At 44.0% G+C, this 21,235-nt stretch overlaps 2 protein-coding genes across 2 annotated transcripts; one reads left to right on the plus strand and one right to left on the minus strand.

Moving 5' to 3' along the window:
• Positions 1-360: 360 nt before the first annotated feature.
• On the plus strand, positions 361-15,100 carry LOC306707849 (cyclic AMP-responsive element-binding protein 5-like). The gene is made up of 11 exons (XM_079175489.1): positions 361-492; positions 2,544-2,610; positions 3,116-3,209; positions 5,021-5,130; positions 5,485-5,741; positions 9,069-9,195; positions 9,482-9,553; positions 12,919-13,239; positions 13,354-13,623; positions 13,703-13,811; positions 14,900-15,100. The coding sequence occupies exons 2-11, from the start codon at positions 2,557-2,559 to the stop codon at positions 15,034-15,036; spliced, it is 1,551 nt and encodes a 516-aa protein (XP_079031615.1). The 5' UTR covers positions 361-492; positions 2,544-2,556; the 3' UTR covers positions 15,037-15,100.
• A 1,668-nt stretch (positions 15,101-16,768) lies between these two features.
• On the minus strand, positions 16,769-19,878 carry tril (TLR4 interactor with leucine-rich repeats). Its single transcript, XM_079175743.1, has one exon. The coding sequence runs from the start codon at positions 19,833-19,835 to the stop codon at positions 17,334-17,336; it is 2,502 nt and encodes an 833-aa protein (XP_079031869.1). The 5' UTR covers positions 19,836-19,878; the 3' UTR covers positions 16,769-17,333.
• Positions 19,879-21,235: the final 1,357 nt, after the last annotated feature.

The raw sequence follows: 21,235 nt of genomic DNA on the forward strand, positions 1-21,235 counted from the left end.
TAGGTAAGCCTCCGCAATTTACTTTCATTCACAAAACTTTAAACTCCACAGGAAGCGCTCGCCTGACGCCGCTACAGACTGCTGAATTTATCTTTAATCGTGAATTTTCCTTTCTGCTTTACAAAAAAAAAAAATGTACGCTGTAGCTACTGGAAAGTTAAGAGGGAAGTTTTTGGCTAGCGGTCCCGGTGAAGTCTCATCACCAAGCGGACGAGGTTGAGCGCGAGTGTCTATTTGGGGGGTGTGACAGCACTCTCCTTACAGCTGTGCCGGGCTTGTTTATGAGTCGAGCAGGTTGCGCACACGGAGCGGTAGGAAAGGAAACACAACCGGCATGTTCTTGAGACGCATACAGGCACTGACCGCCCGGCTGCCGGACGGTTCGCTGGTCAGAACCGCCGCCTAATTTGAGCGGAATGAGCTCCAAGCCGGGGGGCGAGCGGTTCGATGTTATTGACGTTCATCCTCCAAACATGGCAACTTTGAGAAGTAGTAAGTAAAGTTGGCTCATTTTTAAAGCTGGATGATGTAGATGAATCAAAAGCAGGTGGTTTTAAAAGTTGTGACTGCATTATGTCATCCGTCACGTGTGTAACAAGAGGAGGAAGCGAGGAGGGGGGGGGGGGGGGGGGGGGGGGGGGGGGGGGAGTCTTATGATTCAGTTGCCTCAAAGTTAAACATAGTAAAAAAGAAAAATCGGAAACATTAGAAACATTAATCCGTTTAAATTGGCAACATGCTGTCCGATCTGTTGTGGGATTTGGGTTATTAAGGATGACGTCATTCTGCGTTGATGTAATCGCTCTGACAGAAGGTTTTGCTGTAAATGTGCTGAGTCTGCTCATCTTGTACTAAGTGCTGCTGAAAGGAGGACAAAGGAGTAAAAAAAAACGGTTATCATTGTCGAGGCTATCTGTGTATGTATCTCTAAAATATCACATTATGGAGCCTAATACCATTGCAGAAAAGACACGTTTAAAGTGCAGCTACATAAAACCTGCAAAACTGTGAAAGCTATCTTTTTCAACTGAGTTTTCTAAATTGTCTATCTATCTATCTACAGTTGCGGTGTTGTGGACACCTTGTTTGTTCATTCCATTTTGTAATACACACACAAACACACACACGCTCACACTCACACACACCTATGAAGTCATCTCTACTCGCAGGGGTTGGAAAATGGGGGTTGAGGCAGGTTCAAACCTGTCAGGAGTATAGGCCTACAGTGGAGCCCTCCCTCTGCCTCCTCCCACCCTCATTCCTCCTCTTCCATTCATTGTGTCCTCCTCCTTCTCTCTCTCTCTCTCTCTCTCTCACTGCCATTTGCCCTTTCCATTCCTCTCTCCATCACCCTAATGTCACTCTCCAACCCCCCCGTCCCGTCCCGACACACACACTTTCCATTTCTTATGGAAGCATGTACTTTTGCCCTCTTTCTCTTCTCTCACTCTTTCCCATAACATCAGGTCCCACTTTACTGTCTCCTCAGCGCTTTCTGCTCACGCGAACCCAAAGGTTGCTTGAGGGGAAAGCATGTGTGTACCTGTGAATTAGTGTCCCACGCACATCTCATCGCCGCCATCAGCACCTTTAACATTTCTCGATCCCTTCTCCCCCCCAGCAGTTGTTAGTAAACATAGGGGGATGAAACGTCTAGCGAGGGTCACCCTGTTGACCTCTCTACAAAGTGTATGGATCTTGTTTGGTGACACACAGCCCAGAGCGATGCCTGAGGGCCAGGGACTTCTTCATTTGCTCTCTGTGGAAAATGAGGGGTCAGCAGCAGTCGCAGTCGCACACAAATAAGTCATAATTACCCCCCCATCACTGGCTTAATATCTCCACGGAAGACCTGAGTGGGTCAAGCCTGGGTTAGCTCTGTGTGAGGGTTCATCATTGTGCTCTATTCAGTGTTTGTGTTGATGTTTTTAACCTACGATGAATTTATTTTTATGTTATGTATGGCAAGCATCCTGTCACACACATATTATTAACTGAAGCCCAGATGAAAGTTTAATTGCACAACACAAAGCACTTCACTATAATAACCATGAAAAGTAAAGATCATGGTGCCGTAAGGCTCTGATTCCCTTCTGGTGCGTACATGTTATTAGTCATGAGTAATGAATAGTTAGGAAAAGCACAAACAGATTGTATTTATTACAGTACTTGTCCTAATAAGAATGACTACCTGCAGTACACAGCAATGCTGTTGCTCTCTCCGCCGGCACCAAAGGGATCACTTTCCCCCAAGATAATGTTGTGTCTCTGGGTGAAACATCCATCATCTGTGGCATCTACCTTATTACACAACACTTCCACAATGAAGACGTGATAATGGGAGGGGAACTGTTTCATACAAGCTCAGTGTGTGATTTATCTAAGGCCACTGTAATTAAAAATACAGCACCACTAGCTGCCTGCTAAATCAAATCATCATACAGCAACTGTGATCCGAGAGGGATACAGCAGCGCCCTACGTACTGTGCAGTAATGATGAGAATGCAAGTTAAATTGTTGTTCTTGCTTCTTCTGTTTTGTAGGCTTGTGTATGACATGAATGACAAACAGGACAGGACTTATGTGTGCGGCGCCCCGGGCTGCTCTCAGGTCAGTTGGATACAGAGCGTGTGTGTTACACCTGCCTGCAGCTGTAATGACTCTTTGTTATGCAGGAAAATATATGATTATTATTATCACATTGTATTATTAATTCTGGCAGAATAAAGTTGTTTGTTGTAGCTGAAATAAAATGCTTTAATATTGCAGAAAGTCATGTGATTTTTCATTGTGGGCACAATGTATTTCCAGGTTGATAATAATAGGATTGCAATGTGGCATACACTCAAGCCTGTGCTAAAAAGGCTAGTGTGCAATAAACACCTATAATAAGAGTACAAATAAATAAAGAAGTAAACATTACAAATACATTTTTTATTTGTTTTATCATGTGGAGTGATACATATTCTCAGATAGTCAACTGACTTCAGACCATTACAACTGATTACTCAGCCACAAGAGGCGTTGGCTGATTTAACCTGAACGTCCCATGTGTCATGTCATGCATCTGCACGCATCTCTTCATATCTTTCTCACTCTTGTCGGTGTGCTGCAGCGCTTCCAGTTAGAGGAGCATCTGGTCATCCACAGACGCAAGCACGAGATGTCCCTCAAGTTCTCCTCCATCAAGACGGACACGGCTTTCACAGGTGAGGGAGCACAAAAGAAACCGTGCACGTGAGAGAAAATAAAACATTTGGCCTGTCCTCTCTCTCCCACACCCACCAAGAGCTGATATTTGAGTTTGTGTATCCCCTTACCTCCCCATAACCATAAATAATCGTCCTCATTTTTTCACGACTTAGACATTCTGTATGTCACTCAGTTCAGCTGTTGTCTGGCTGCATGTGAGTGTGTTTGGTGACCTCTTTTCAGGATCAGTGCTTGATGAAAAAACGATGACGCCAGTTATACAGTATGAAAGCAGATAAGCTCGATACAGGCTTCTTTCCCTCAGATTGGCTGTGTTGTGAAACAGAGCGTCTCATGTTGCAACATGCACAGTATACTCCATCAGGTTAGACCGAACATGCGGATAACGCTATGAGTGAAAACCAACTTTGATTGTGGAGGGGTCAGCACAAACCATCTTAAAGATCCTACTCTTTTATGGTTCATATATTTTACTCTTTTATTTATATTTATATATATATATTGGGTAAAGTAAAAGGGACAGGAGATCATCTTAAAATTGGGATGCAACCAAATGCTTGATACCGCCGTTTTTTACTGCGTGAACCTGTGTTTGCCAATAATACTAGTTTGCTGAGAAATTGCACAAATATTTATCAATATCAGATGGACCGATTTTTTAAAGAAAGTTTAATTTATTACCACAGCAGTGGCTTACGTACAGTAAATATACCACAGTGGAGTATATTGTTTTTCTTAATTAATCACACTATTGTTTTGTCAGTTAAATGTCACAAGATAGCAAAAGCAAAAAGTAGTGAAAAGTAAATCACAAATTTCCAGAGCCAAATGTGACTTCTTTTAACACTCCAAAACCCAAAGATACTAAGTTCACTGTCCTAAAATACAGAAAAAGGCAGCAAATACTCCCATTTGACGAGCTGGAACCAGAAAAAAAATCAAATAATAATGATTTTTATTACTAATTTTTATTTTGTAAATTCCTCATCTTCTTCCTCTTCTAATTCTAAAAGCGATCATTCAGTTTCTAATGAGCTGCTGACCAACAATTATTTAATTATCATGGAGTTTAGTGGGGAGAGGTTTTGCCCTTTGATAGTTTAAATGCTGTTTTAGATGCTTTTTTTATTGCAAATTCTCCAGAACCACAGTCAAACTATATGTACGTGCCGCACGCTACAATAAATCAGTATTGCTGTGCTTTTTACTCCACTGAGACATTAAATGAAACAGATATTGAAAGGCAAAAAATACATGTTTTTTGTTCAATCTACTAAGTCACATCTTTAGAAGCTCCTACAATGCAGTGCATGACGAGTAGCTTCACTCGGCGAACATTTCTTCTATTGCACCACCGCGGTCCAGACTCATGATCATAACACTGTCACGTGACAATGTCTGTAGCCATAGAAACAGCTGTCCATCTGGAAATAAACATGAGCTTGGCATCTAACCTCTGCAGACCCTCCCTCTGCAGCTCTCTCTCTCTCTCTCTCTTTCTCTCTGTCCTGCAGCCTGTCACGCCTCCTGCAGGAAATCTCATGTCAAAACAAAGAGCCCAGCTGACCTCTGACCCCTGCATGTTTAGACGGCTCAAAGAGACAGACACAGACTGATGTTATCACAGAGAGAGGCAGAGAGCACGGCTGAGAGGAGACTTGGTTCTACTCTCGGCGTTGCAGCTTGGACGAGAGTCGATTTTAGAAAGCAAATAAGCTAAAACGGGGCAGACTCAGCGATATATAAACGTCTACACATTTTTTAAAACCTGTCCTTTTGTTTATGTGTTTGTCTGTAATGCTTCCAGACCAGACTCCGACGCCAACTCGATTTTTGCAGAACTGTGAAGAGGTCGGTCTGTTCAAGGAGATAGAGGAAGAGTTTCTTCAAGCACAAGAAGAAGAGAAGAGCAAACAGGTACATAAAAAAAAAAAAAATCCAAACCAAAATTAAGCAGAATTTTAAATATTTTGGCTATTTCTGGCTCAGTTCAGCGTTTTGAGTGACACTTGAGCGTGAGGGAGATAAAAGCAGTGGGACCCAATTAGGCGACTGCAGATATCTGACCTGCTGCGAGGAAAGACACACCGGGCGATCACATTCTCCTCTGTAAATTAAACAGCCAGACATCAAACACACAATCACACGCAATGACACGCAGACGCACACATCGACATCCCTTCAGATCACAAAACACACACTAACTCAAAGTAGATACCGCAAGCTCAAAAAAAGGTCCCAGCTGACTGTCGCTCCCACTTCTCCCCACAGAGGCTTTCTCACAATGGGCCGCCCTGTTTGAACCAGCAGCAGCTCAAACCCCAGCTTCAGCTCCAGCACCCACCCCAACCTCAGCACCCACAGCCGCAGCCACCGCTGCACCATCCTCAGACCCATCCCCTGCAGCACCCTCACTCTCATGGCCCCATGATGGGCCCCAGCTGCAGCCTGGCTGCCCAGCAAGCTCTGTCCTCCTCGCAGTCTGGATCAGTCATCACCCAGGCTTCTTCCACCCTCACACACTCAGGGTGAGTACGGCTGCACACATACACACCTGAGAGGCACTCATACACACACACACATACAGTAGAGATTTCACTGTGCATCCATGCAGCTACACTCAGTCCTTCATCACACACACATATTTCCTTTTAATATTGCCTTTTCTCACTCTTTCTTCCTCTCCTTTACCCTGTCTCGCCCATCCTGTTTTGGACGTATTATAACTCATTCTGTCTGGCACAGACTGGCATTTCCCCCTGCATAATTTATCACTGCACTAATGAACTGAGAGAAAGAAAAAAAAATCAAACATCAATTTACTGAGAGAACAAAGTCCTAGCAAAAGAGATGGAGAACGGCTGCACACCACCCACTCAAACCCACTGCCACCATCCACCCTGCCACCCAAATACTGCCTCTGTTATGTCTGTTAAGACTCAGAACCAGACTGGAGTCTCTCAGCGCCTGAGCAGCTTCCATGGCTCCCTGGTTATCAGCCAGTCCAACAAACAGATTAGAGGAGTTCCTGTCTTTCATCTGACCAGCTCCCACCAACTGCTTTCCCTCCTCCTTACATTTCAACTTTGGATTTATTGTTCTACATAGACTGTTGGTTTAATGAAAAATGTCACACCAGTTTTAATTGGAGCGTTCTGTTTGATGTGAAAAATAGTAGTGTAATGTTTTAGGTGGGTCAAATTTAAACTTTTTTTATTATAATTATTTACAGATTGAAATGACTTCAGGCAATGAAAATGGTAACATTGTAGTTGATAATACAAGCAGCTCTTTAATGAAGACAACATTATGTAGCATTTATACATTCTAGTAAGTAACATTTTTAGTAAGAGTATCAATGACAACATGTCTGTCTGCATTCATTTAATCTAATTATAAACATGTATAAGTTATGCTTATTTAAAAACCAAAACACAAACAGAAAAACACTTTTATTACTTAAGCCTCGACTTTAACTTCCTTCAGCACCTCCATTTCCACTGCCACATTTATTCGCTAAAAGTCATTCCATATAGTTAGTTTTTGTATTGCTTTGTCTACTAGTCATAGTTGTCAACTAATGAATTAAAAGGGGCAGTTTCATTATTACATTTGTGACACTTTGGCAAATGTTTGTTGGACATTTAATGTCTTTATTGTAGAGTAGACAGAAACAAGAAATAGGGGAAGAGAGAGAGAACGACACGTTCAGTGCTGTAAAACTCCAGGTCACCAGGACATCTCTCCTTTATAGCACTTTTCTTAATACTTTGGAGACTACTAAGGAATTTTAAAGCTTAGGAGATAAAAGCCTTGTGATTTCTGCCTGCAAGACATACAGTAGAAAAACAATCTGTGTCACATCTCTGCAGTTGATTCAATGAACCAAGGTACCAAAAGTAAGTCAATGACACAATAAGCTACAAACATCTGTCCAGGACCAGACAGGACAGGACAGTGGGGCGTGAGCTGTCGACTATGGTACATAATCGGTGCCAGCTGAATCCAGACAGCATGTTAGTCAGTGAAACCAGCTAAGTGTTGCTCTATGAAACATGGATTGAGTGTCTGACTGTTTCCCCTTGTGTTTACGACCGGTTTCCATACCGACCTGGTCTCTGAGAGTCTGGCTGTTGGCCCGGTAGAGCTGTTGTGGTTACGTTAGGAAATGCTGTTTTGGTTTGTCTGTACTTTGTTGTATGTTAAACGGGCCGCTTACCCCGGATTCAGTGATGACATCATTGCCGATGACCTCAGCACGGCCACGGAGGCCCACGCTGTCCGATTGGCAGAGAGCCAGACCGGTTAGGTCAGCACATGGCACCCCCGGGTCTCTAGCTCCCCCGCTGTGATCCCTGAGCGTCTCTCCTCCCTCTCAAGCTGTCACCTTATTTTTCATATTTCAGTTTTCTTTCACGTTTTTCACCTCATAATAGTTTCCATTGACGCTGCCTCACCTCAAACCTCTGCTTACGCCTTTTTGCTCGCATACAATAACATTTACATTTTTTCTTTCCTTCAGCGGATGCTTTTGTCCAGATTTTAAGTGTTGGTTCACCCAAATTGGGAAAGAGCATATCTTCTCATTTGCTTCTAGTGGTCTGTAGCTATGTAGATAGTTCAGGTTTTAAGTGCTCACATTTCCACCCCTGAGATTTCTTCCTCCACTCGGTGTTGCCAGATTTGACTGACACCAAATTGCCCAATAAGAAACCAGAACCCACCTTTCTTCCCTTGCTCGTCTATTTTCTCAAATGGGGTGTGATGACATTTTGTTAAAAGAACACAGGCACACAAAGCTTGGTTGCAAATGTACCTGCAACTCCAGACAACATTAAACACTTAACTTCAGATCATCCCCGTTAAATTCTGTGGCAGAGTGTAAGAAGAAAAATGAAGCATTCATACAACATACCTCATAAGATATTTTGTTCTAATAGTATAAGTTTAGGCACATTCAAAACCACCAGTTACAATAATGATATAATATATGCTTTATATCTTTTGTTACAATAAACAAATATAACAGACATGAACAGATGAAAATGATTTTACAAGCAGTTTATCACAGTGGTATGAAGGAATAATTATTTGTACAACAAAAAAAAAAACTGCCCACATGATACAAAAAGTAATCCCCAAATTTTCACAAACTGCTGAAAACCATTTTTACTCACCAAATAAAATAAAAAGTAGTTAATTTGGGCCAAATCTAGGATGTCAGTACAGTGGAGGTGAATGGAATTAAGAGTGTGGTGCTCACAGTGAAAACGGAAACTCTTTCCAGTAACAGATGTCCCTACTATGCTGGATAATCCACAGAACAATAGTTTTCACAGGGACTCATTTTTCAGCAGGAAGTAATAAAATGTCCACAGTGAGGTCCGTGGATTATTTAGAATAACTGCAACATTGTTTCTGAAAAGACACACAGCAAAACATTTAATTTCTCAATTTTTTGAGCATCACAAGTAAAATTCCAGTCACCTCCATTGTATTGGGGTGGAGGCAGAAAATATATTAGATAGATATTACAATGGATACCTCATACGGTAAGTCATAAAAAAACAGCTCAAGTCAGTGACCGATCAAGTCCTTTCATAGTAGATTTGATCATAATTCCTCTTCTATCAGCCTGTTGATTTATAACATCCATTTATCCATCCATAGCTGACACATTGACTTTTTTTGACCATCTTTGTCAGTCTCACCTCCGTCTGCCATTAAAGCTATAAATGTTTCAACTCGAAACCGCTCTCTGAACTTGATTAGTGAAACTTTAGCTGTGGATAGCTCTCTGGCTTGACTCGCCCCTCTCTCTCTCTCTCTCTCTCTCTTTCTGTGGCTGACCACAGGCCAGTTCCCGGGTCACTGTCGTCCCTCCTCCACATGCGGAACAGACAAAGACAACCGCTGGCAGCCTCTTTACCTGGCACCCTGCCAGACCCCGCCATGCAAGGGGCATCTGCTCAGCACATGCCTGTAAGTATACGGGAGACTGGTTACTGCATTTGCATTCAGACGCGCGTGCGTTATGATTTATAGATGCAGGGATAGTGGCCAAAGTGGTCAAGATTCCCGAGTTAGAAATATTCATGGCTGACAGAAAAAGTCACTTCACGCTTGTGTATGAATTAAACAAGTGTCAAACTCCAAATGGATATGACCTTGTGGGGAACTCTTTATACTGGAGGTTATGTATGTGTGATAGCTTTTCCTTGTCACAGTTGAAAGGTTATTTTTGTGTCAATTTCTTTCCTTTCTTCAGATGGAGAAGCAGATGTCGTGTATAATGGGTATACCAGGTCCAGGACACAACCCCTCCTGTTCCTCGCCCCAGGTACTGACCACATACTGTATGCCATTGTTTATTGAGTATTAAAGGAATAGTTTGACATTTTGAGAAACACAATTATTCACTTTCTGAAAGAGATGTGGATGAAGATATTTGTATGGTAAGTATGAAGCTACCACCAGCTAAGCTGGTTAGCTTAGCTTAGCATAAAGACTGGAAAGAGCTAGCATGGCTCTGGCCAATCAGCGACAAAGCCCGCCTACTAGTAGCACCTCTAAATCTCACTAGTTTCACTAACTGAAGTGTAAAAATTACAATTTGCCGTTATAGGGGCCAGACTATTTCTTGGTTGGAGGCCAGTCATTTCCTGGAATCTCCGCTGATTGCCTGGCAACTGCTTGGAGCCAATAAATAGTAAAACATGAAATTGATGTTTTCACACTTTTGTCCAGATTACGCATGCTAATTAGAGTTCTTTAGAGGTGCTGGTAGGTCATTTTTGTTACCTTTGAACAGAACCAGACTAGCCGTTTCCTTCTGTTTCCAGTCTTTATGCTAAACTAAGATTACCGTCTGCTGGCTTTAGCTTCAGATTTTCCTCATATTGAACAGACGAGAGCGGTAGCAATCAACGAGCTATACCTTTAAGTTGTTAATGATTTCACTATTCTCATCTCTACTCTAGAATTAAAGCCATGAAACACACTCATATTCTGCCTTTGGCTTATTTTTTCCTAATCAGTATAGACAGGAAACAGTGTATAATTCTACACTTTAACAGACTCACGCACACACTTGCACACACAGGTCCGCACCACAGGAAGTCACAATCTACATGCTCTCTCTGGCTTTCTTGGTTGTTTTATTTACCCTGTGTCAACATGCTCTCAATCTCTCCTCTTGTAAATTTTACATTTCCTCTTTCTAGGTGCATGTAGTATGAATTGTTAAATATGTGTGCTATCAAAAGCAACTTCAAAAGGAAAGCTGTGAAATGGCCCTGCATCCACACACACACACACACACACACACACACACACACACACACACAGGTTATGACTTCATGTGCAGAGATTGTATATAAGAGTGGCAAATCAAAAGTGGTTTTAGGTTTCAGAGCTGCTCAGGTCGCAGGTTCATATCTGAAAATCTCTTCTTTGAACACACACACACTTCTTCTCCAGACCAATTCAGTTAAATTCTATTGTGATTTAGTCTTGCCAGGTGTTGTGTTTTGCATTCCGAGGGTGTGAAACAGGACTCCTTTGTAAAACCACATAGGGTGTACTAACATGCCTTCGTTGTACAGTAACTCCACACTCAGCTGAAGTGGAAAAGTAAACGTTTAACAAGTGGATCAGTGTTTCATGTACAGTTCTGTGTCTTCATTCACTGATCCCTCCAGACAGAAATATCAACGTGATGTGTCATCCAGGCCAAGGAGACCCATGATGTAACCACAGGCCCCAGTGTCAGGGTGTTTCTATGTAGTAAACAGAGCTGAACTACTCGTGTCCCGTCCTGTTCAGTGTGTGTGGCTGTGCGTGTGTGTGTTTGACTGGCAGCCTGGCAAAGCTGGCACAGACAGCTCGGTGACCTCATCCTTGGCACCCGCTAAATGTGCTCCCTTTTTTCGTTGTTGAATGGTTGAAGAGGGGGAAAAAAAATCAGCTTCTTCTCTTAAAGAATTATTGTGTAACAGGGAACAGATAGCAATTTGGCCAGGGAGGGGAGGGGAGGGGGGGGGGGGGGGGGGGGGTGATGTCATGCTCTAAACATGACCTCTCCCCCTCTGCGTCTCCTCTGCTTAGTGTAGGAGAAAGGTGAGATGAGGTTTAATTTAGCTCTTACAGTCTGTTTAGTCAGTTGATACGTGGTAATGATAAAGTGTGAAGGTATCAAGCTGCAGACTGCAGCATTTATTGGAACACATTATCCCTCTTATCTGCAGTTGTTTTCACAGTTGTGGATAATTAGGAGAAAAGGCGATGATGGGCTAAGTGGGAGTTGGTGGCTGACAGCAGTTAATAGTTTTTATTTTGAGACATTTTGCTCCGTAGAGTAAGGATACTGTGGCCTGCAATGTAGGTTAGGTGGCTTATCTGCTGCTACCAATTTAGCCGGTGTTGGGGGTCAAACACACCACACCCAGTATTAGAGAGACGGAAAATGTTTATGTATATCCTCAAGCTTTTCATATACAGTGTTTAGTTTCACACATATCAACTCAAAGGTGGTTTAATATCCCTGGGTACAAAGTGTTCAGTATGTGGAAATATACGTTTATGTTTCTCAATTGACTCTCTTTAAAGTATTTGAAAGTAAAGTATTTAAATATGGCATATGTTTCCAGGGGAGTTGTAAAATGGCTGATTGTCCAGAAATTGATGTTTTTAACAAACTCAGAGTCAATTGACGTAAGGAGGTCTCCAGTTGCCAGGGCTTCAGGTGTAATGTTGAAGAGTGTGAGTGAGTAGAGTAGGGTATGGGCCATGAGGAGTGGAGCTTTGTAATGAAAACGCATCTTGATCCAAGCTTAAGATGTTGCCAAATCTTCTCAGTGCTTCAAAAAGATAAGTCCATTCAAGACGTTTATTGGCCTTTTTGGGGTTTCGAATACGTAATGGCCACGTCAGAGGCCCTTTCATGCTCAGAATGCAAATAGCGATAATACGACACACATAAGACAATGATTCAACCGGGAGATAGAACTGTAGTTAGCAGGATCTGTGGCATCTTTGCCCTCCTTTAATAACTTTGGATATCTTTGTACATAGAGTCCTCAATTATTTTCAGTAGGATTGGTGTTAAAATCTCACATGTCCAATGGAACTCAACCCCAAATCCGTCTTGGCCCAAGTGAACTTAATTTCATTGGTACTCAAAAGGCTTTCACTAATGTTTAGCGACTAAATTCCCCTTGCCTTAAATAGTAGTTAAGAAATGACTTGCAATAACCAGCTCCTACCCAGTGTCACTGGGGCTTGGCCCTACACGTCCCAGCGTGCAATTAGTTCACCAGCCTGGTTAGAAAGTGGTTGTCAGTAACATTCCGAGAGGCCACAATAAACTCAGAATGAATGCGCTGCTTGCATCTGAGAGGATGTGAAAGTCCACAAGTTCTAATGAGAATGTCAAGTACTGAGGCTCCACTGTGTATATCTTCTTCTCTGTCTGTCGGAACTGAACGTGTACATTGGTTTTGGAGATTACCCTGATGGATGCACATGTGGTGATATGTAATCAAATCTGTCAACAAACAGCACTGTACATCGACTGGATGGTCTCCATAAAGGCTGTCACTGTGGTTGTTTCTTTCTAGTATTTAATGCTTGATGCAACTTAAAACGCTTTCTACAGTGCATCACATGTACACTAATATTACATCTCATATTTTAATCTCCTCTCAGAGATCCAAACAGGCTCTGGGCCACCATTTCCAACAGCACCACCCAGCAATGGTCGCGGTCAACAACCCCGTGACATCCATGGGTCACATGATGGAGATGATGTCACAGCGTCATCAGGCACCTCCACTACAACACCACCACCATCATTCTCATCATCCACAGCTTCAAGCTCCACCCCTCACCTTCCAGCAGCGATGCCATGCTTCACCTCCGCAGCATATGGGAAGCAGCCACGGCCACCACGCTCAGGCTCACCAAGCCCCGCCTCCACATCTGCACCAGGGCTCGCCTCCTGCACCTCCCCTGTCTGTTCCAGCACAGGTACATTTGCTTTATGTTTATCGATCAGCTCAGTGACGATACACCTATGACTTCATACTTTTTGCATTCAGGCACAGTGAGGTTACTTTCAAGATGTTTCTTTTTTGCTCGTAGTTATCTCCAGTTGCACAGCAGATGCAGTCCTCCCATCCAGCCCACTCCCAGCATGCAGTGCAGGCAGGTGGTAGCTGCAGCGGTGGAGGAGGCGGCGGCGGCGGAAACCGTCGCAGGAGGTCGTCGGAGCAAGACCCCGACGAGCGCAGGCAGAAGTTTCTGCAGCGGAACCGGGCTGCAGCCACCCGCTGCCGACAGAAGAGGAAAGTGTGGGTGTCGTCGCTGGAGAAGAAAGCTGAAGAGTTGACGCACACAAACCTGCAGCTACAGGTGGGACACGCTCTGAACACACACAAGCGCACACCATCTAAACTTCAAGGATACTTAGTATTTCTCTCCCTGTTCCCAGAACGAGGTGACGTCATTGAGGTCAGAGGTGGGTCAACTGAAGCAGATTCTGCTCACCCACAAGGACTGTCCCGTCACCGCCCGGCAGAGAGAGGCACAGGGGTACCCCAGTGAGTAAAACCCCCTACCCTGCACTTCCGCTCTAGAACTCTCACCAGCTTTTCCAGACGCCTGACACCAATCATCTCCATCCACCACAGAGGGTATAATTCAGATACCTTATGCCTTGTATGTGCACATCAGCGGATACTCCATGGTTACATTTTGTCGTGTTATGGCGCTCCACCCCTCAGCAGACATAGGGACCTTAAACTGTATCTCACAGAGTGCAACTAAACAGCACTTAAGACTCTGCTTTTCACCCCATTCTCCAAATATTGGTACATGCACTTTTATTCCTATATGGAGAGGCAATCAGGGGAAAGCACTGCACTCTTAACTCTCCATTTAAAGGAATGCATTTTTCATTTCCATTTTCATACCCGTTCAATGAACCAGACCATGACGGTATTTGAAATACTCAAGAGCAGTGGTTCTCAACCTGGGGGTCGAGACGCATCGAGTCGTAAGATCATTTCCCGGGGTTCCCAGATGGTTGTGGAGACATTTTTTTTATTACATACTAAATATAAAGATTAAATAAAAAATGTTTTAACTGGGGAATGTTTTTTACACTACATCGCCTGTACCAGTGATATCATTTCCCTCATAATAGATTTTATTGAGTTGGGGGCGATTCAGAAACATTGAGAACCGCTGCTCTAGAGTGCAATGCAATATTCTGCCATTTTGCCTTGCATGAAGTTGCTTGGAACAAAATGTAGACAATGCCCATCTTGCACTCAAGGCAGGCTAAAGTTAATGTTCAACAATAATTGAACCTGTATACGACCTTAAAGGAAAGAAACAAATACTGCACCTTGTGGCTTAAATGAAAGCAGCCATTGTGTTCTCAGCGTTGAGCTTCAGAGAACAAAAGTGGATGCAATATTGGTGTTACTTTCGTATATTTCTATTGTTGTCTTTTTACCTGTATGTACAGTATTCATTTATTGAAAATAAAAGAGATATTTTCCTTTAATCTGAGCTGTAGTGAGTTTTTCATTCATTTGCATGCACATGCTCACAAACCCCGCACACAGAACAGACAATCCACACAGGATCTGTGACTTTGATTGACAGCTGTCTTTGTGTCCAGCTGCAGGGGTGAGCCCAGGCGGAAGTCCCACCCCTGTAGGTCCTGGGTCTCATCTGCAGGCCATCCAACACAACAGCATCTCCACCTCCTCGACGGCTGGAGGCGACACTGGGCACGACCCCAGGCCTGGACGTTAGCCCTCACCACACAGAGGAGGGGATGGGACTGGATGGCTACCAGACTGAATTATCTTTCTGTCAAAACTACACTAAAGTCTCACTCAGCTGCGGATCCGTGTGTCTTTACATTGTAGATGAAATACTGAACTGGATAGGTGAATTTAGAAATCCATGTGAACACTGAGGTATTTTTCTTTTCTGGTTGGAGAGGAGACCAGAACCACATACGGATACATTTCCATAACAGGTGCAAAAATGACCTTTTCTGAAAGCCTTGTTAAAACCTGTGACGGTTACATGGCAACTGGATCCTGTGTTTATTCAGAAAGTGTTTCCGTTCACAGCAATCTAACCATTGCCTGCTACCCACTGACTATGCACAGAAACAACCATACACATCTTTTCAGTATGTTTTCCTCTTTTACCTTGCACTTGCACAATACAAAACAAATATTTCAAACAGAGCATCTGCGAGCACACACCTTCTGCCTTCTCTTGTCAAAACTATGTAATTTTCATACTAAGACAAAAAACAATATTTTTCATTTTTGAATCGAACCCACAGCTGTTTTGGAAAGCCATTTAGAACAGGATTGTACAGTATTTCCTTTCAGCCACTTTTATAAACAGCCCAAAGACACAAAATAACTATAAACTGCACCCTAATTCCCAATCCCTGTCAGTCAATAATAAAAACTCTTATTCTGGTATTTCCTTGTGTTTTTTTATATATCCTTTTCCTATGATATAAAATCTGTCAGATTTCTTTTACACTATAAACCTGTGGTTTTGAGCAATGAGATTATAGTTATCAATTTGTTTCTGTGCATACAGTATGGTCTAGTCTGCCATCTAGTGACTGCTTTTGTCAGTGATAGTTGACCATAACAACTGGAGTGGTCAGCAAAGCAGATCATTGCCTGTTTTATGTTTGACCCATACAAAGATATAAGTGTGTCTTAATGTATAAAACATAAAGAAAGTTAAAATAGCCATTTGTCTTTTATTTAAACAATGAATTTGTCTGGCAGCAAATGAAAGTGACCCAAACTTAAGGACTTGATTTTGGTACCAGCTGCAGACTCTTCAGTTTGGTTTATTAAAATGTTTTTTTTCCGTTCTGACATCTTGAGCATCCGCCAAGTGATATGAATATAATTTGCATGCATGCAATTGTGCATCCATATGTGTGTGTACATATGTGCACGTGTGCTTGACTTGGACAAAGTGTGGGAGGCCCTCCACCCTGTCTACTCAAACAAAGGGACTGCTTAACTGTTGCCAGACCTCAACTTGATGCACATGCAAAAGCATGGATGCATGTGCTCACACACGCATACACACACACACACACACACACACACACACACACACACACACACACACACACACACACACACACACACACACACTCTTCGGGCCTGCCTCTTAAGCACTAAATATCAGTTGCAGATGAAAGAATCAATAATTGCTTCATATTTGAAAACACAAGAAAGCTATTAATATACTGCTAAAATTACCAGTGACCCATTTTGACTTTTAAAAACAGGTATCCTAAAACTATAGTATCGTTTTGAGCAGTTTGAAAATAATCTGGCATGCATTTTTCTGAATGTATATATAAAATACTCTTCATAACCTCCCCTAGAAATATAATCCCTTTGTTCTTTACATAATCAGTGATTTACATAATAGATATTTGAAAGCGACGGCTATATAGTAACATCTGTCATAGAGGTAAATCATACATAAAGACTCAAATGACAAATCAATCACATTGTTGGGGATTTTACTGCTTCATGTAATGCAGGTTTATATATAAAAGTATAAAACACGATAGATGTCATACAAAACAAGTGTTGTTTTCCCTGCCAACCAGCAGCCATCATTACATACTGTACAAATATGAGACAACAGGATGTCTACGAACTCAACATTAGCACCATAGTTGAAATCAGTGAGCAATCATTCATGCGTATACATACACACAAAAAGTCGCACATTTAGGAACACTTATGCACGCAGGTGCAAGGAAATGAAAGAGGAAAGACACAAAGCAGGAAGAGGAAGTCAGAGGGATTGGACTTCCTCTGGTGTCTGAAAAGGTACTGACGAGCTCAGCTGTTCTATTGTCACTTTAAAAGCTTTCTTTTGGTCAAATGAGAAACCAAGACACAAAATGGCGGGACTGTTGCCTTGGTTTGTTCACAGCCACAAAAATTCATGTTTTTAATATGATACCGAGGTCTGGGGACAAGACCAAAGATTGCAGCAAAAGCCAATTCACATGTCTCTCTGTTGGAAGTGTTATGGCTCTAGTCAGAGAATCTCTGCATGTCACCGTCTCTGCGAACACTGTTGCTGTCCATAAAGCGGTCACAAGGGAACTCAATGAGGTCCCCTTCCTCTAGTGGTGAAAGACGTGCTGGACGGCTACTTTGGTAGCTGGTGAAGTCAGTGGACACAGAGGCGGTCGCCACGGCGGGACGATACGGTCGCCGGGTGGAGTACATGTGCCGCACGTGCACCGCCGTCTTCCTCCTCTGCAGCCTCCTCTTCAGGCTCCGCCCCAGCCAGACCCCGCCAATGACAAGCAGCAGCACGGCGTTCCCAGCCAGTGTGGCCACCGTCACCAGCTGGAGGTCAGAGGTCAGCATGCCTCCATGGCTGAAACCCTCAGGGAGAGTGACCAGCCCTGCACAGTGGTCACGGGGTGCAACTTGACACACAGATCCTCCGACTACTCCTTCCACACAGACCATGTAGGTCACATCAGAGCTGAGTTCTCGAAGGGTTACGGAGCGAGCTGTGCCACGGACGTAGACATAGCGGGGGAAATGGTCCGGAGTGCCAAAGCGGTCAAACAGAATCCGGTATTGGACTTCATCTAGGCCTGGCCCAAGTGCTGGTGTGTAGCGGTGATGATCCCTGGTGGTCCAGTAGATGGTGACAGTGCTAGATGTCACTTGATCCACTGAAACATTAGTGATGACATGGCGGTTGAACACACAAGGATCTGTGATTACAGGCTGAGCCTCCTCCTGATCGGACCTCAGAAGGTCAAACTTTTCTCCTGGCTGGACCGGAGAAGTGGTGGTGAGCCCTGTGTTTGGATCAGTGGAGTTCCTATCTTGGTTTCCAGCATGACTTGGTGTAGAAATAGCTGGTGGATCGGTTCTGGAAATAGTATTTGACCTTCGTCTACCCTTGGCACGTTTCCCAGCAGCCTCTGCAGCAGGTCGTGACCTCGGGCTGAGTGGCTCTTTCTTTGATTTCTTTCTTTCCAGTGAAGAGGAGGGTTCTGCCTTTGCTAGACCCCTTTGGTCTCCCTGGATTCCCACCTCCTCATGTCCTTCTTTCTTCCTTTTCTCTCGCTCTTTCCTCATTATGACTCCATCCGCATACCCCTGTCTCAAAGCAACACCTTCTGTCTCCTCTGCCAAGACTTCTTCACCTCTCCCCTCCTGCTTCATTGTATCCACCATCCCTACCTCTTTTCCCTCCACCTTTACCAACACACCCCCTCCCCGGCTCTCCTCAGGCTCATCTTGGCTCCTGCACAAGTGGGTCCAGTTCCCGAGGGGCTGCAGCTGGGAGCTGTTCACATAGTCCAGATATTTCCCCCTCAGTGTTGCTGGGTGGTGACACTGCACAAAAACAGTCAATAATTTGCCCTGAGAATGCGCAACAGTCATCCATCTTTTCAGCTCCTCCAGCCGACAGTCGCACGTCCAGTTGTTGCCATGGAGGTCCAGGTTGTAAAGCACGTTGTTGAGGGCAAAAATGTCCCCGGACAGGCTGGAGAGCACGTTGTTCTTCAGCTTCAGCACTCTCAGGTGTTTAAGTTGTGAAAAAGCCAAAGAGTCCACGCTGGAAATCCGGTTGCGACTGAAGTCCAGCTCCTCGATGCGCTCCAGAGAGTCCAGGAGAACGGCGGGGATTTCCTCCAGCTCGTTGCCGTCAATCAGAAGCTCTCTGAGGCTCGACAGCCCCTTCAGAGCCCCGCTGTCAAGGCGAGAGATTCTGTTGTTGCTGAGGGACAGTTTGGACAGCTTTTTTAGGTTTTGGAAGACGTGGTTTGCGACGTACTGGATTTCATTTTCAGACAGCAGCAGAGTGGTCAGAGCTGTGAGTTGGGAGAAAGTGAGTGCATTGCGCACGGCTGACTGCTTGTTGTGGGCCAGGTTTAGAAAGCGCAGGTTGGTGAGTTTAGAGAAAGCGTTTCTGTGAATATGCTGCAGTTTGTTGGATTCCAGGTGGAGATAATGTAGGCTGGTCAAACTTTTAAAAACAGAGTCCTGCAGAACGTCTATTGAGTTGCCATCCAGACGCAATTTAACAAGATGATCCAAATCGGTAAAGAGCTCCGGTGTGATTTTCTGAATGTCATTATTATTTCCACAAAGAATAGTTAATTTATTCAGGGATTGTAAAGTCCCAGCGGGTATATTTGATAAACGATTATGTCCCAAGTACAGCTCCTCCAACTTGGAGAGTTTCTCGAATGCTTTTGGGTGAATAGTTTGTATCTGATTGTACTGTAAATTCAACCGTACGAGGTTACTGTACCGTGTGAAGTCGAAGGCAGAGATGTTACTAATGAAGTTACCACCAAGGCTGAAGATCAGCACTTCTTCGGGCACCCGTGCGGCAGGTTTGGGGACACTGCGCAACCCTCGATTGGTGCACATGAGGTGCTGCGGGTGCTGACAGTCACAGCTGTCGGGACAAAAGCTCGTCGCCTGGGAGGAGAAGATGAACCCGTTGAGCGACAGCAGGAAAAAGCAAGTCCCCACCAGGAAATAGCCGGTATCCATTCCCACTGTGCGGCTGGCACAGCCAGAAACTGATGCGGCATTCGCTTTACGTTGTTCAGGTGCAGTCGCCCCTCTGCTCTCTCACGCGCAAAACCGAGTCGTCCATAATGCACTTGTTGCTCTTAAAAAGTGGAGAGAACAGCGCTGCGCACATCAAGCACGCGGCTCTATCACTTTTCAGCATCTTCTATAGACCAAATTAATTTGTGCAGTGCGCTCTGATGCTGTCTGAGGGAACGCTCACCACCCCAATAAAGCCTTCATCCCCCCAAGTGGTCATCTGCTGCGAATTACAGAGTTCATGCGCAAAGCGTGCTCACACACACACAGAGGGAAATGGTCCCTCCCCCGCAACTCTGCGACCCTGCCAAAACCAGATGTGCACAAGTCTTGACGCACGAGAGCCAGAGTTGTGCGCGTGCACGCAGGTAATTAAGCACACACAAACTTGCCTGCACAATGAGAGAGGGAGGGAGAGAGACACATTGAGAAACCCATTGGCCGAGTTTTTTGCGCGCCCCCGCAGCCACCAGGGGTCTGAGATCTGGATCGGATCCATGGTATGGACAAAGCAGACGAGAAGATTTCCTTCCCACGGAATCCCAAGAGGAACCCAAAGTCTTGGATTCCCCCGCAGATAGATCAAACTCACTCATAAAACAAGTTCAACAAAACGCTTGAATTCGTGTTATCATAGGTTTTGATAAACTATGAAAAATGATAATTCATAAAACAGCTGTATAATGAACAGCTTATATAGTGTATTCTGCTAGCTGGGCTGTCTGAAGACAGACATTGCATACAGTGAGCTACAATCAACACATCAACAGCACAGTCTGCACTCTGTAGGCTACAGTAAGAACGCCATCATCATGCAGCTGAACTGTAATTTACCATTCTCTCATTAACGCGCCTTGTATTGCTGGGGCCACGAGGAGCACAGATGGTTCACATTTGCAGATGAGGAATTCAGGACGTTAAGTGTGTGTTAAGACTGAGGAGGAGAGGTGCCAAATCTGAGCGAAAGATCTTCCAACTTAAAAGTAGGGGAATAAATGCAAAGCGTGTGGAGCATGTGCAGATTTTGCTCAGAATCTTTTGCAGATTGAGGAACGATTCTCCGTGTAGCCGAGCCTACATGAAGGTTTATGTTCCAGTCCTGTCTGAAAAGCATGCAATGTTACTGCCAAGACATCTGCACATTTATGGCACATGAGGTAGAGCGCTTACTCACTACGGTACAAATAGATCAGTGTTTCCTGGCCTTTCCTGTCCGATACACAGCCCTGTTGGATGAGCTCAAGCTCTTCTCTATCTACACCACATCCCGTAATTTATAACTGGATGATATTTGAACGATTAACTATATAAAATCGTATATTGTTACATTATATACTACT

This window comes from Pholis gunnellus, assembly GCF_910591455.1.
Source record: "Pholis gunnellus genome assembly, chromosome: 16".
NCBI classification, from domain to species: Eukaryota; Metazoa; Chordata; class Actinopteri; order Perciformes; family Pholidae; genus Pholis; species Pholis gunnellus.